At 37.9% G+C, this 16004-nt stretch overlaps 1 protein-coding gene across 3 annotated transcripts in view; it reads left to right on the plus strand.

The window, feature by feature from the left end:
- Positions 1–16004, plus strand: part of STRN (striatin) — a 73983-nt gene that overhangs the window by 48852 nt on the left and 9127 nt on the right. For all 3 annotated transcript variants that reach the window (XM_050894066.1, XM_050894067.1, XM_050894068.1), the window contains 8 exons: positions 1443–1579; positions 6789–6964; positions 7983–8030; positions 8697–8818; positions 9660–9827; positions 12004–12144; positions 14392–14499; positions 15843–15929. In XM_050894066.1, the coding sequence (XP_050750023.1) occupies positions 1443–1579; positions 6789–6964; positions 7983–8030; positions 8697–8818; positions 9660–9827; positions 12004–12144; positions 14392–14499; positions 15843–15929 (987 nt within the window). The remainder of the gene's footprint in view (positions 1–1442; positions 1580–6788; positions 6965–7982; positions 8031–8696; positions 8819–9659; positions 9828–12003; positions 12145–14391; positions 14500–15842; positions 15930–16004) is intronic.

Raw genomic sequence — 16004 nt, forward strand, 5'->3', positions numbered from 1 at the left:
TTTTATTCTAGTAACTTTTCAAATTTGATGTCCTGTATGTATTGCGTATTGAGTGGAATATTACATCGTAAGTTCAAAAGAGAGAAAAAGAGAATGGTAGTTTAGACTTCAGGGTGAAGAAATTAAGAGATGTTTGTGATTAAAAGGTAATTACTAAGAGACCTAATCAAATGGCAGAGCTTAAAGGGCTTTTATTTGGTTGTAAAAAGTAATAGAAAGCAAACAGGACACTCAATAGAGATACAAGAGTGGAATGGAAAGACCACGAAGAGATTAGCTTCCTTTATGCTAGGTGTACTGGAGGGAAATTGAATGGCATCTGAACCTGATGCCTTCGGGACAAGAGGGAAGCAGCCTGAACAGATCAGGCTATTCATTGTAAACCATGGTTTGCTTGGTTTTAACTTGGCATTGGTGCTGTTAGACTAAATAAGACGCTGGGAATGAGATGGCGTTTCCTTTTCTCTCTCCCTGGTAGCAACAGTATTTGCCAAGGCTTGTATTTACAATGGAGCTAAAAGGGGAAAAAATTGTAATTTACTGAAAAACCCTTGTAATTTGAGACAAAAGGTATATAAAATTGAGTCAAGTCTCTTGTGTCCAGAAGATAACACATTTTCATCTATTCAGTCCCCCTTTTGTGATGTATAGACTTGGAGAGCTATTGTACAGGGAAGTTGGTAAAGGCACAACTTCTTTTGAGTTGTACCACTTGATGCAGAGCCTTATGTGGTGTGTGTGAACTGTACTCCTCTTAGCCTTTGATCCTCCCGTTTCTAGTGAATCTGCCTATAGATGTGTTTGTTACAGTGACTGGGGCTCCTATAGGCATGCTATAGTAGCTGTGAATTAGTAAGTTTGGATACTGCTAGTAAAAACCTGGAATTCAGTGCTGACTAACCTGTTTGGCAGTTAAACTGATTCTGCAAGTAGCAATGAATTGTCAGCTTCCACTCGTATTGCTAGATTGGAGTGCAGGTAAACAGCTTCATTGTAGACCTACTTTTGGATGTGTGTGGATATGGTGTTAGGAAGGAAGAGTCCAGCTGCTCCCACCAGCTATTCTTGTCTACATTTTTGCTACTTCTCCAGAGCCTATTCGCATATTTTATAGCAGAGTTGGGGAAGGGCCTGAGCTTTTCTGTGTTACTTTTGCACTATATATGGGTGAATGGTAGTGTACTTTTCCCTCCTGTGGCTAATTACACTTACTATCTTGAGTCATGCACACCTCAAGTGTAAGTATTATGTTCAGAGGATACTGTTTATTGGTAAGTACACGGATTATCTTTAGAATGGCTATTTTTTATGCATCTTTTTATATCTTTTTGCCCTCAGCTACTTGAGAGATGTTTAGTATTTTGGAAGTGGAAAATTTGCTTTTATTAATCAATGTTGTATAAACTCATGTTTCCAGATATTTTTGTTTTGTTTTCTTGCAGTGGAAGCTTTAACATTCCCTCCTTCTTCAGGGAAATCTTTCATTATGGGAACAGATGAAGCACTTGAAAATGAGCTGGGTCTTGGAGAACTGGCAGGCCTTACAGTAGCCAATGAGGCAGATTCACTGACTTACGATGTAAGTGGTTATTAATGGTAACTCAAGGTCCTACTGTCTACTTGCTGAAGGCAGATGCAAGTTACATATGTGTAGACTCAGCAGAAAACATTTTCCTGTTAAAATTATGCTGCCAGAGGACGTCACAAATTTTTACTTGACATCTGTTCTTCCCATACACAGCAGCCTTCAAGCTCTCTGCAAGCCTCTCTCCTTCTCTCATTTGCCTGTCATGTCATTCAAATAGTTGAAAGTTGAAAGTAAATGTAATTAGTGATAGTGATACAGCAGGGTACTTGTAACCGCAGTGACACTCAACAAAATTAGGAGTAGCATGGCCAGCAGATTGAGGGAAGTTAATGTCCCCTCTGCGTGGGGCTGGTGAGCCCATACCTGTATGGACTTTTGGGCCCCTCCACTTCAAGAGGGTTGTAAACAAATTGGAGAGAGTCCAGTAGCATGTGATGGGTGAGGAGATGTTAAGGGAGCTAGTCTTGTTCAGTTGTTAGGGGGCTAAGGGGTGCTCGAATAGCAGCCTACATGTACTGGAATGGTGCTTACAAGGATGGCAGAGCCAAGCTTCTCCATAGTGCCAGGTGTTAAAACAGGAGGAAGCAGTAGCAAATTATGTTCAGGTTGGACATTAGGGGGAAAAGTGTTATGTAGGAGGTGGTACTGAAGCAAGTTGCCCAGAGAAACTGTGGAATCCCTCTCCTGGGAGATGTTCAAGACTTGGCTGGGGGAGAGCTGTGGCTTCCATTGCCTGGTGTGGGCAATAGTCTCATTTCAAATGGGAAGCTGGACCAGAGACTTTTTAGGAGGCTCTTGTGGCCAGCAGTTCTGTGGCTATGTGTGTAGCCTACGGCTTCTTTTGCTTTCACTTTTTATGAAAAATCTTTCTTAAAATTGCTTCTTTGCAGTCATACACAATTTTTGTCTGTATTTCTGATTTCTTGGGAAAAGATACTTCAGGCATGACTTTAATCATCTGCTACTTTGTGATCTGTCAACTTCAGATTAATCTTGCTATTGCATTGCCCAGCTCTGTCAAGACTGAGGGATTTCAGAGATGATTTTTTAGTATTGCGTGTCAGGGAGGAATCCTACTCTTCCGTAAATCTGACTTAAGTAATCACCATCTGGGATTTTACTATCACAAATCAAATCTGAGACTTCAGAAACAACCTGCAGGTCCTTACTTTGAAGTTCTACCCCTGTATGTACTTGTGAAGCAATAAATTACATAGTTAATAAAAGTTTTCATGCACTTTAAGAGTGACACTGCAGAGATGTGCTCTACTACTATAGCAAGTTTCTGAGCATGTGATGTGTTGTGAATCATCAGGATTGCAATGATATAGGACGTCTCTGCTAAAATTCAGTATTTAGTATTATCTCCTAATTTGGGCTCAGCTCTTAATTTTTTTGCTAATCTTCCCTAACTTTGTCTCCAGAAAAGGGTAAGATGATGTACAAATTTCATTTCTGTTACAGTTACACCTAAAACTTAGATGCTGAATTTTTAAATTCAGAGGACATGACAAAACTAAACCATCTGTACAAGACCTTAATGCTTTCAGTGCTTGATTTCATTGTTCAAGTGTCCATATAAACTATTGTGTTTGTCCATGTCTCCATGTCCTTAACTAACAGCTTTCATTTATGGAATCTAGCATTTCTTTATCCACCCCTATCCTATTCTGCATGGTTGAGAATATTAACTTCTGTTTGTTCACTTGTTAAATGCCTTTATGAAGTCCTGTGATCAGGAATTCATAGTCATGCTTACCTCAACTCTTACCTTTTTCTAGTGCCGACAATTTAAAAAAAAAAAAAAATGTTTACAAAGCTCCTTGCTCTTGTCACTGTGTTGTTTATTAAAGCAAAATGAAAGGCTAGTTTTTCCATTTCAAATTTCACTGGAAGTTTAGCTTACAAATAAGATAATGTTTTTGTTTTGGAGTACTTCATACCTTCTTCCAGCTGCCAAATGTGAATCGGGTAGGATTAGTGGAAATTTAGTACGGTTTTTTTAAGTGTCAATTTTGATTCATATGGAGAATGAAGTTGAAAGATTCATGTGGATCTGTATTTAAATGTACTTGCTCTCAAGAGTTGCAGACACTTTCCTATTTTCAGTCCCTTTCATCCCACTGACATCTCTACTGGGTTCTTTTCTTCTAAAACATGGCAACATTAGCCTACCTCATTTCATGGTTTACATTTTTTACACGTTGCTTTGGTTGTCTGTAAATTAAGGAATGGTTTTCACTTGGTAATGGAGATTATGAATTCATTACTTAAAAGAGAAAATTTTCCTTTTGTGGGTAAGTTTTTTAGAATATGTAACACGTTGAAATTTCCCAGATTGGTAGCCAATACTCTCTTAAGTTTATCTTTTCTTTTTCCTTCCTTTACACATTGGTGTCTTAACAGATGTTCACTTAGGTTGGTTCTGTTTTTTTCCCTAGTCTTCTGGGTAGATTAAGAAGCTTCATAAAATTATAATAGACTGAGTACTGTACGTAAGAGTATCTAAACTACAAAATCATTACATTTAATACTATGTACTGACTTGGAAGTTTTGGACTTTGCAGTAGGCTCTTGCTTGATTTCCTGCAACTTTGAACAAGAGAAGTGTCCATAATCCTACTTGCATATCACTGCTGTTTCTGGAGCTTTCAAGTTGTCTGTATAGACACAAATATTACTATTAGTGGCAAATCCAGATCAGGTGCTAATTTGGGGGTTGAACATCCTACCCCCGCTTCCCCCTCCTCCCCCCAACTGCTTTTCAAGTCTCACATTACCTCACTGTAGATTTTAGTGGGGAGAGAGAAAAGGAGGCTGGCTGCTGTGTTAGTAACCCAGCCTCGTGAGAGACTCGTGGGTAAAGAGGAGTGATGGTGGTGCAGCCAGGCAGGCAGTGCATCAGGGCTAGGATCTGTTTCCACCTCTGCTGCTGGTCTGCTGGCTGGGACTGCCCTCCATCTACTTCCCAATTTACAAGCTAATCATCTTGGACTCCTTTGGAAGAACATCTTTGAGTGAATGAGAAGCAAATAGAGAATATTAGCCTGCCAGAACTGGCATGCACTGTTAGGCTGTCTGAAGTGTCTTTGTGGCTTTCACAGATGTGACACAGGACCTGGGCTGCTGGTATGGCAGTTGGAGGGCAGGTGGGGTTCCCTCCATCACCTAATCAGCATTAGATGCCTGTGTTGAGGCAACCAAATTCCTCTCCAGATATCTGTGAATACTCTGTACGTCTTGTACTCTGTTTGCTGAGAATTTCTTGGCCAATCTCCAGAAAATCTGCCAGAGCTGCTAACTTTGCAGTCCTGCCCCATCCTTGCATCAGCTCAAGCATTTGTCTGTTCCCTCGTTGAGCCAACTCAGCTCAGTAAACTGGCAAAGAAACTGACTTGTCTCCCTGAGCAAGACAGTACATAATTACTAAGAATATGATGAGACTAAACCTGCTGTTTGCTATGACTCCTTTCTCATTGTTTAAAATCTATAGAACCTCTTAATTGAAGCATATTTTTATTATTAAATCCAGAAGTAACAAAACTTAAGAAAAAGCACTTTTGTTCTTAAACCTTCCCTCCCACCCCGCCCCACATTCCAGAATAAAATGTAGATTCTTGAAGGGGCTCAAAACAGTTGTCTCTTCTTTGCAGTTTAATGATACTAAATTATTTGGGATTATCTGTAGCTTTCAACATAATGAAATAATCAATATTTGAGTTACCATTGTTTGTTTTCCTGGTTCTCCATATGTTGTGGTTTAACCCCAGCCAGCAACTAAGCACCATGCAGCCGCTTCCCCTTCCCCCTCCCAGTGGGGTGGGGAGGAGGGAAAAAAAAAAGTAAAACTCGTGGGTTGAGATAAGAACAGTTTAACTAAAGTAAAATAAAACACACTAGTAACTAATAATAATAATATAATAATAATTGTAATGAAAAGGAATATAACAAAAAAAGAGATAACACTCAAGAAAATACAAGTGATGCACAGTGCAGTTGCTCACCACCTGCTGACCGATGCCTGAGCAGTGATCCGCGCCTCCCGGCCAACTCCCCCCTGTTTATATACTGGGAATGATGTTCCATGGTATGGAATACCCCTTTGGCTAGTTCAGGTCAGCTGCCCCGGCTATGCTCCCTCCCAGCTTCTTGCACACCTGCTTGCTGGCAGAGCATGGGAGACTGAAAAGTCCTTGGCTTAAGATAAGCGCTACTTAGCAACAACTAAAACATCAGAGTGTTATCAACAGTATTCTCACACTAAATCCAAAACACAGCACTGTACCAGCTGCTAAGAAGAGAGTTAACTCTATCCCAGCCAAAACCAGGATACCATAACCACTATTAGCAGTGGTTATGGGAAGGTAAACTTAACTATGGCAGTGTTGACTGACAGAGTCATAAAAGTCTGTTTGGCATTTTATGTCAACATTTGTTCCAAGGGGCAATGTTGAAGTAACTGTTATTTTTTTTTTTTAAAGGCTTTCTTTTTGGGTCTGCTAAAATGCGTTTATTGCCAAATAGTTGTGTCTGTATATATGATAGCTTATTGCTTACCAGTTACATTCTTAGTGTGTAGCCAAGTCCTTTTTGCACACACACACACACACCCCTTTTTCTTTTTTTCCCCTTCTTTTTTTTTCTGGCAAGCTTTACTTGTCTTGCATTGTTACAGAGCTTGTGTTGCCTTAGGTGAGTAAGTTAGGTTGTGTTCCTTTCTGTGCTGCTAGACCCTTCTCTGTTTCTCTTAGATCTTTACTTCAGAGGTGCCATGTCAGTGATACTTCGGATATTCAGGGACTACAGCTTGGTTGAGTCAGGCCCAGTGTTAATGAATGAGCCAGTGGGTATAGATCAAATTTCAAATACCAAAGTAAGTTCACAGCAGTGTCAGTCAGAAAGGTACTTTCCAGCTTTTAAATTGTGTAACTTAACAGATGTGGAGTATTTCAGATTTGCACATAATATATTACTGTGGATGCAACATTACTTGTTGCCTTTGTGGAATACGTCTACCTTTGTTCTCATTTTGAATTGTCTGATCAGTGTTAAATGGACTGTTGCTCAAGAGCAGGTTGTTATAAAAAGTGGGTGAGGTAATTTGACATCTTCTGAAAATGCCAAACTAAATTTCTGATTTCTTCCTTTCCTTGTGCATTCCAGATTAACTGTAAATTTGGCATTTTTTTTTTTTAATTAGATAGCAAACAATAAGGATGCATTGAGAAAGACTTGGAACCCCAAATTCACATTAAGAAGTCACTTTGATGGAATAAGAGGTCTCGCTTTTCATCCGGTTGAACCAGTCTTAATAACAGCTTCAGAGGACCATACACTAAAAATGTGGAATTTACAAAAAACAGCCCCAGCAAAAAAGTAAGATTTTTTTTTTTGCTTTGTTTCAAAAAACGTTTTCATTTACAAAGAAAAAAAAACCATAGTTGTAGATGCCACTTCACTGGATGGCCCTTGGAGTTAATGGAAATTGTTCCTTGAATTTAAGAGTAGGAAAACAAGCTCTTAGAGAAGGATGGAGACTTCTAAAGAGTGCCAGAAGAAATCTGTGCGTGTTTGTGAATGTGTTTTGTTTGTGAAAATGAAAACCATTCACTTTTTTATATTTTCCTTGTAGGTAACATGGCATATTAATTTACTAGTGAAAATATTTGGATGTGGCCTGTTAGTGTGCTTGCATGTGTATGTAAATGTATAAAAATGCATTTTTATACATTTATACATATATATGTATACATATATATGCATATACATGTGTACAGCTTTAAACTTTGACTGAGATGTTGCTAGGTTCCTTGGTACACTGTATCTTGCATGTTGCTGGGGATTTGCAGAAATGAAAGCAAATTCGTAGTGGGGCTAATACAGTAAGGGAGTACATCATACCTTTTAGGAGGACTGGGCGAAGCATGTGGTCTTCCTGCAGTCTGTAACAAGTACCAGATTGGTAAAGTCCAGAGCAGCAGTTTTTGAAGTGGTTTGTAACTGTGCTACAGCGTTGATATAAAAACAAGGTGTCATAAGCTCCTTTGCTCTGGTAGGGATTTGGAACACTTAATGATATATTCCATGTGATACTGATGGCCCTCCACTCCTTCCCCACCTACCTACTGGTTTGATTGGTGTGTGACAGTTTGTGGACTCCCTACCTTGAAGATCTTTAAACAAAAAAGCAAACCAAACCAACAAATCCTATAATATTTTGCAAGAATGCAAAGAATTCCTAGACATACGAAATATCATGTTAGGAGAGGAAGTTGTGGGAGAAACACTTCAAAAGATGTAGCAGTGATTTTAAGAATTTAGCAATTCTGGCACATTTTTGTAAAGCATTGTGTAAGATCATATACATGTTAACATTTTCTTGTACTTCATTTAGGAGTGCTTCTCTTGATGTAGAGCCAATATATACCTTCAGAGCACATAAGTGAGTATTTCCTGAGAAATGTTGTCATATTTTGAGGAATATATGATTTTTAAACAGACACAGAATTTTTTAAAAAAGTAATTTCCACCTTGTCAACTAGTGATTTCATGTGATGCTTTTAGTTCCCATGTTATTTAAAATATCTGCCTATGTTCATCTCCTTTCTGCATAATTGTTTATGTCTGGAGCTAGGTACACCACAGTTTTAAAAAGAAAAACCTGCAAATTATACAGTTCAAATTCGATTAGGTGTTCTGTTCATCATTGCAGCTTTTGCCTTTTTGTCAGATACGTGCATCTGTAGAATGAAGCTGTTTGCAGTGAATTTAAATGTACTGAACTGATTTCATGAAAGAGCCTTAGATCTTTAAAAAAGGCAAGAAAGCTGTTTATGCAAAATAACAAAGCCTATAGTTTAAAAGTGTGACACTTGTCATATTTCATGTGCATAATGATTAAATTGTCCTGATTGTAGTTACGTTACCAAATATTGTGAAGGTTTTTTTGTGGGGTTGTAACATATGATCTGACTATGCATAATTTTTGTTGCAGTCTGTGCAGCAAGTGAATTGTATCTAAAAGGGAAATTTGAAGATTCCATTGACATTATTTTTCACATAATGAAAATGTTAATAGTCAACGTTTCTTTGGGGGGGGTTCTTCCAGTGGACCAGTGCTCTGTGTGGTGATGAGCAGTAATGGTGAACAGTGTTACAGTGGGGGAACGGATGGCCTCATCCATGGCTGGAATACAACCAACCCAAACATCGACCCCTATGACTCTTATGGTACGTTGCTGTGACACACACCAGTGAAATGACACGTTTAGTGACATTAACGTTATGTGGCTAAAATAGTATAATTTGTAGGTAACGCTTCTTTGAAAATTTAAAAGAGAAAATTGAATGTTGGCTTCAAGTAAGTAAACTTTTGTTTTAATACTGATGCCGGTTGATGAGAAGATAAAATTTGTCATTTTCTTAAAAAAGGCCTTGATCTCATCACAATTTTGAGAAACAGCTAGATTGAAAAAGTACAGGACTAAACCTGATACTTGGCAAGTACAGCAAATGTGTATTTTAATGTTCTTTTCTTTGACAAATCTCTGTGCAGTTGAGATAAAAAGAGGTTGTATAGTCTGAGACCAAAGCTGTTAATGTTGTCTGCAAACAGCTAAAAAGGCCAGTTCGGTAAGATTTACCAGATCTGAATGGATGTCAGCCTTGTGTCTGTGTTTTAAAACATTTTTTTCACTTCTCATAGCTTCAGATGTGGTTGGCCTCAAAGCTGGCTTTTGGAAAAAAGGGACTGATGTGCCATTAATGGTTGTTTGAGAGTGAATTTTAAAATCAGAGTGTGTTTTGCCAACTTTGATACTGTCTCTTCTGCTGAAACATTGTTTTGTGCCATTAGTTGTAAACTGGATAACTGAATGCCACGTATGCTGATGAAATTCAAGCATCTTCATACAAGAATAATTGAGACTTCTATATTGACATGACCTGATTGGTCTTGGGTTTTTTTATGGACTAGCTTCTTAAGGTTGGTCCATAAACACAGACCAAGATACCACTATTGACTTAATTCAAATTTTGTTTTGAAGTGTGGTTTGTTGTGTTTTGTTCACAGATCCTTCTGTTCTAAGAGGTGCTTTTGTAGGCCATACAGATGCAGTGTGGGGTCTGGTTTACAGTGGAGCACACCAGCGTTTGCTGTCCTGTTCAGCAGACGGCACTATACGTCTATGGAAAGCTACAGAAATCGCTCCAGCTCTCAATATATTTAATGATAATCAAGGTACAGAAAATTGCCCTACCTTAAAGTTCATGAGCATCACTGTTCAGACTGCCATAATTTTGGCTACTGAATAGAAATCCTTCTTGTTTGTTTTGCTGGATTTTATATCTTTATGAATATTTTTGGGAAGAGTGAATTTTGGGTCCCTTCTCCTTTGACACCAGCTGAATAGATACCTACACGCAGGGGGACAATCACATACATCTAAAAGCCAAGTGTTGCAGATGATCTGCTGATGTTACTATAACCATGGAGTGTAATGTATCAACTCCATAGTTCAGATTCAAACTGAGTTTCCATTAGGCCCTTGCTTTTGATTTGTCCACAATAAAAAGCCCTTTCTTCCCCCAACAGAGGTTTGGAGTAGGCAGTGCTTCGTCTCAGGCCAGTGTCATTGTACCTTCCAGATTATGTTCCTTGTGCCTCTAACACAGAGATTCCAGTTGAATTTCTGAGTTTGCGCATTAACTAAATAGCAATCGTCTAGTCATCCTGAACACTGCTACACAAAAATTTACTCCTTTGGATTTAGTTACTGAAATGTCATGCACAAATCAAAATCCTGCTGTTTAGAGCCTAGTTTCTTGAAGTTGCTGTCTGAGTAAGTGCTCTAGAATGAGCCCGTTGGCATTGCCAAACTCTCTTAGAGCTGATGGACTGAGACAGTTCCTTGGCTCTTCAGAACAACTTTGAGGCAAAATAAACTTTGGCATAACTGAACAGACTTACTGAATTATGGTGTAAAGCTGGTCAGATCTGCCATTACTTGTTAGTTAAAATAGACTGAGCAAAATAGAAATGTTTCATGTATTTTAGTTGTTGCAGAACTATGTTTCCAAAGGTCTGCAGAGTTCTGTGAAAAACATAACTGGTTTGCTGCCAGCTTGCCTGCGTGTCTACTTTGAAAACTTCCTGGTAGTGTTTTTTTTGTTTGGGGTTGGGGGGGGTGTTTGTTGGTTTTGGTTTTAATTATTAAATTAAGGGGGAGTAGTCTTGCCTTACAGAGCTAATCTTTGGGGTTTTTATATTCCAAACTTGAATGAAACCCAGTTGTGAAATTCAGAGATCCTCCTTTGAAACTGAGTTTTTCTATGGCTTAATGAGAACCTTGAACAAAGTCTCTAAAATATCTAGCAGTCATCATTTAAGTCCTTTAGAATAACCATTGTAGGCTTATCAGGAAACTGCAGATAAGCAGGCATGGCAGTGGTAGAAAAGGTCACTTCAGAAACAATACATGTTTTCTTCTCACACCAGTCCTTTTTGGCTTTTTTTGGAGTACCTGTAGATAAGTACCACCATTCCTGAGCAACATTCCTGAGGTCATGTGTCCAAGAAAGATGTTTCTGCCATGAATCTTAGGTTTAGAGAGGTGATGATATTCCTGCGCTATCTGGATCCATGGACATTAGGTTGCTTAACATTCAGTGTCTCTCTCTCTACCTCTTCCTCCTCCTCCTGGCATCTGTTGCAACCGTTGTTATTCTTTCACATAGCGGGTGGTGAACGGGACGTTCAAGGAGAAGAATTCTAAGGGATATTTCCTATACCCGAGCTCTGCTGATTTGACCTTCTGTCCTGTAGTGTTGAGATAGCTACAGGAGATCAGATGTATACCATAATAGGCAGGATGGATGAAGCTTTGTAATATGAGTTTATAATGTATTTATGTAACTTTCCATGCTGACAGTGTCAGTGTATAAAATTTTCACCTGGAAAGCTTTGGGGATTTTTAAGCTCTGAATTTGCCCAGGTTAATAATAACATTAATCATCCGTCATGTAAATGGTTTCACCACTTCAATTTCATGTCCTTTTACTTGGTGCAATGGAGGTTTGTTTGAGAATTGCTCTTACAGTTCAAAGAAGGAAAAGGGGGCAGGGAGTTCTTACTTTTTTAATTTCAAAGTAGATTTCTGTCCAGCCACAGTTCCAGATACAGCATCTTAGTAAAGAATGTTGTTGATATGCATATCGGAAAAATAGGATTAAAATAGTGATCATACAGGGCAATCTATTTAGATTGGCATAATGTAGATTTTAAAATGTAACATTTCCTTTCATAATCATGGCCCTTTTGATATTGAAGTGCTTACTGGTTGGGGTTTTTTGTTTGTTTTTTGGTTTTCTTTACACCAACTAAATCTTATGAAAATGTTCTCTACATTGTTTTCTAGAAATGGGAATCCCTTCGTCGGTAGATCTTGTGAGCAGTGACCCAAGCCTCATGGTAGCATCATTTAACAGTGGACACACTAGCATTTTTAACATGGAGACACAGCAACGAATTCTTACCCTGGAGTCCAGTGTGGATACTAGTATGTATCAGAAAAACCCCAAAACAAAAAAATTGCTTGTTCAAGATCGATACTGTTGATAGTCTTTTCGGTGTTTCCAAACAATTAGGCAGTGTCATGATAAATTTTAACATGAATTGTGTTACAAGCTGTGTTTTGAGATGTAACAGTAAATTATTACTACTACAACAGACCTCGTGGGTATTTCAGTAGCAGAAGAGTGCACATACTTTTGAAAGAAGGTAGAAGGAACAAGCTCACACTGTCTGAATTCCTCTTCAAGGAACAGTAGCACAAGGAAAAGCACAGGTTTCTTTAATGCGGCCCAGTGATCTTTGCATCTTCAAGATTTCCATTCTCTCTTCAGTCCAAAATTGCAAGATAGAGGTAATATCAGGAAAATCTAAAGTTGAATTTATTAAAAATTTGGGAGTGTGTGTGTGTATTCTTTTTTATTTTTCCTTAGAGATATCCCTTTTCTAAGTTTTATATACGCTCTTGGCTCATTTGCAGTTGGGATTTAGTTGAAGTTTTCACTGTAGGAGAAAAGCAAAGCTCCAGTGGAATAGTATTCACAAGGTCCCATATAATGCCTTGGAGCATGGTAGTGGCCAATATCAGAAGTTTTAGACGAAACTGTAAGGAGCCTGCAATCAGTAAGTTATTTTACCCTGGCATTAGGAAAGAGACCGGAATGAGCTGAAGCATGACGTTTCATATTGAGGCCAAAATGGTAACCTGATAACAATATAAACATTCAGTCTTTTTAAAAATTTTGATAATTTTTTTCCCTAAAAGTTTTATGTCACTGAATTCTGCTATTTCTTATATTTTTAAAAGGGAGTAAGCCCTCCTTGTTAGCTTTGTTTGTCTGTTTTAAAATAGTTAAATGACTCTGTAGTTTTATAAGAGGGAATGGAAAGTGCCATTTCCCTTTTTTAAATTATTCCTTACTGTGCAGGATTTCTTTTTTTAACCCACATCTTTGTTCCTGTCTGAAAAAGCAGTCCTAAATCAGTTATCTCTATTCAGTGAAAGTTACCTTTCTTCCCCCCCCATTTTTTTCACCTTCTCCTTACTGTAATTCAGTAATATTCCTTTAAGAAAATGAGACTGTGGTATGGCAACCAGCAGTCCCTGTTTAGTATCTTTAGTTATGTAACAGTACTATAAAGCTTACATGTATTTAAAAAAAATATAATTAGTTCTACAAGAACTAGGCAAGAGGAAAATGAGTCACCTGAAATGCCCTACCACCACCGCTTAAGGACTCTACTGTTTAGTATAAGCCTCACTCTGCTTGGCATTTTAAAACTGTGAGGATAGCTGGCTGTGACGCAGTCTCTCATGCTTTTAGTAATTTTAGGGGGGTTTATTGATATGAATGTGTCTTTTTCCTTAATTTACACTTTCATAATTTTTAAGTGTCCTGTGGATGCTGACACTACTTGATGGTTCAGAGTTTTGTAGAAAGATGTAAATTGAAGTCTTTACCACCTTAGTAGCAAGTGATCCTATAGTAGTATTCTATTTTGTTTATTTTAGTAAGAATTTTGATTAGATTATGTGAGTGTTCTTTGGCAGCAGTTTAACTACAGTCAACTGCCACATGAAAGAAGATAACTATTTTGGTGTTCTGTGGAGTGGCTATTTGTGTTAATCAAAAAACTCCAATACTTTTTTGGTGTGTGTGTATATATATATATATATGATATTTCAAGATTCCTGAAGGCTAGGAAAATGGCTTTCCTATGAATAGTCAAGCATCCTTTTCTTCAATAAGAATTTTAATCCATGTATATCAAATAATAGTAGGTGGGTTTTGCTCTGTGAGGGTGAGGGCATGGGATCTTGTTTGCTTGGAAACATACTGCCCGCAGTGTTAATTTTCCTGTACTGTCTGTTATGAAGAAGGTTTGGCTTGATGAGAGGAGGAGTGTGGAGGTGGGGAAGTGCAAAAAAGGTATTTTCCACTCAGTTTTTGGCTTCACATTCTTGCCTGATGCACCCATCTAAAACCGTGGCCAAAAGTTGGACCTTATTTGTTTGTATTTACACTCATACATATGGTTTATGTATGCCTCTGTGTGTAATTTGGAAAGTATTTTAGAGTAAACCACATTACATAAGGTTCTAGCTGAGAGTTTCCATTATATAAAGGTAAGAATTATTTTGCAAATAAGATTGATTGCATATTTTTTTCTTAGTAGCAATCTTTCAAAGAACTTGGCAATTTACGTGTATTGATATGTGTGGGTTTTTTCTTAGCAGTCAGTTCCTCCTGTCAGATAAACAGAGTCATCAGCCATCCAACTCTTCCAATTAGTATCACTGCTCATGAAGACAGACACATCAAATTCTACGACAACAATACAGGTATGCATCTTTTCAGCAGGACCTAGTCATGGCGGTTGTATAACATAAAACATAAACAGAATTTTGTTATGATTAATATTATTCACATAAATGCTGAGGGATGTCAAGAATTGGCTATCCTCTGAAACACAAACCTCTCATCACCAGTAGAGCCCAAAGATTGCCAGCCCGCTTAAAACTTTATTGGCACAGTGATAAGGAACCTGCATCATTCTCTGTCCATTCTTTTAAAATGCCTTATGTATGGGGGTTATCAATATTTAACATAAAAGGAAGCTTTTTCAAAATCTTTATGTGCTTATGTTCATGTTTCTTCTGTTGTGTTGTCTGTGTTATTTTGATCTGAGGGCAGGAAGCTCTGGCGCTCCTTTAGTGCTTCCAAGACCTCTGCCTGATGGCTTGGAGGTAGAAGTTCCCTTGTAGGCGTCATTCTCAATTTGATCCACTGTATTTCTCCAAATCTCTCACTTCTGCAGAAACAGCTGGACAGCTTAACACTTTTTCTAATTTGTAGTGAGAGTCACACTGAGATGTGTAATTATAAATCTCTTAGGTTTTAAAGGACTTTTTGATAGGAATGGTAGTATTAATCTGGTATTCTGACTGCGAATCTTGCTTATTTGTGACTTCTCTGCTTCCAGGTCACGCTGTCTTAAAAGTTAAATTGAGATCTCTCAATATTCTTGTTGATTTTAAGTCTGCCACTCCCCAGATGTATGTTAAATAAGAAGAGGTGAAAGGACCCAATGGAAGCTGAGGAAAAAGCTGAAAATAGCTGATTTGTTTGATGATGTAGTTCTGTAATAAACAGTAGAGGAAACAGCCGCTCATTTTTTTTCTGTTTTATTATCTTCTGCAACAAAACACCCCACATTTGACACATGATTTCTTATTTTTAACATGAAATCATTACTGTAATTATAATAAGCTGAGAATATAATAGAATAACTATTCTGAATTGACTAAAATTATCCCATATTTTTATGTATTTTATATTCATTGCTTATTAGTATACTCAGCCCCTGCCCTCCTTCCCAGTCAGGATCTTATTCCTGAACTCGCTTAATTCACTTAAAAGGCAGATATTTAAAATGCACAGTGATTGCAGCTTCACGGTGGTTTTGCAGACATAAAACAAAGGTCTAACAAAGTTGGTGATATTGGTACTGTGGCTCTCCTGAGACTGTAAAAATTAAAAGAATGACTTCTTGCATAATTTTAGTGATTCAGTCATGGGACAAGATCATGTATTTATAATATGAGCTGTGGTAGGGTTTAAGCAGTGAATACAGATAACAAAGTGAATTGCAGAAAATAACCTAAATAAATCTTTTCTTTCAAAGGAAAACTGATCCACTCCATGGTAGCTCACTTAGATGCAGTTACAAGTTTAGCTGTTGATCCTAATGGCTTGTATTTGATGTCTGGCAGTAAGTACCTTCAGATTTCAATTTCTTTTTCTCATAATGGTGGCAGACATGAGAATTGTAAAGAAAACTGTTTCC

Source organism: Gymnogyps californianus, chromosome 3 (assembly GCF_018139145.2).
Source record: "Gymnogyps californianus isolate 813 chromosome 3, ASM1813914v2, whole genome shotgun sequence".
Taxonomy (NCBI): Eukaryota; Metazoa; Chordata; class Aves; order Accipitriformes; family Cathartidae; genus Gymnogyps; species Gymnogyps californianus.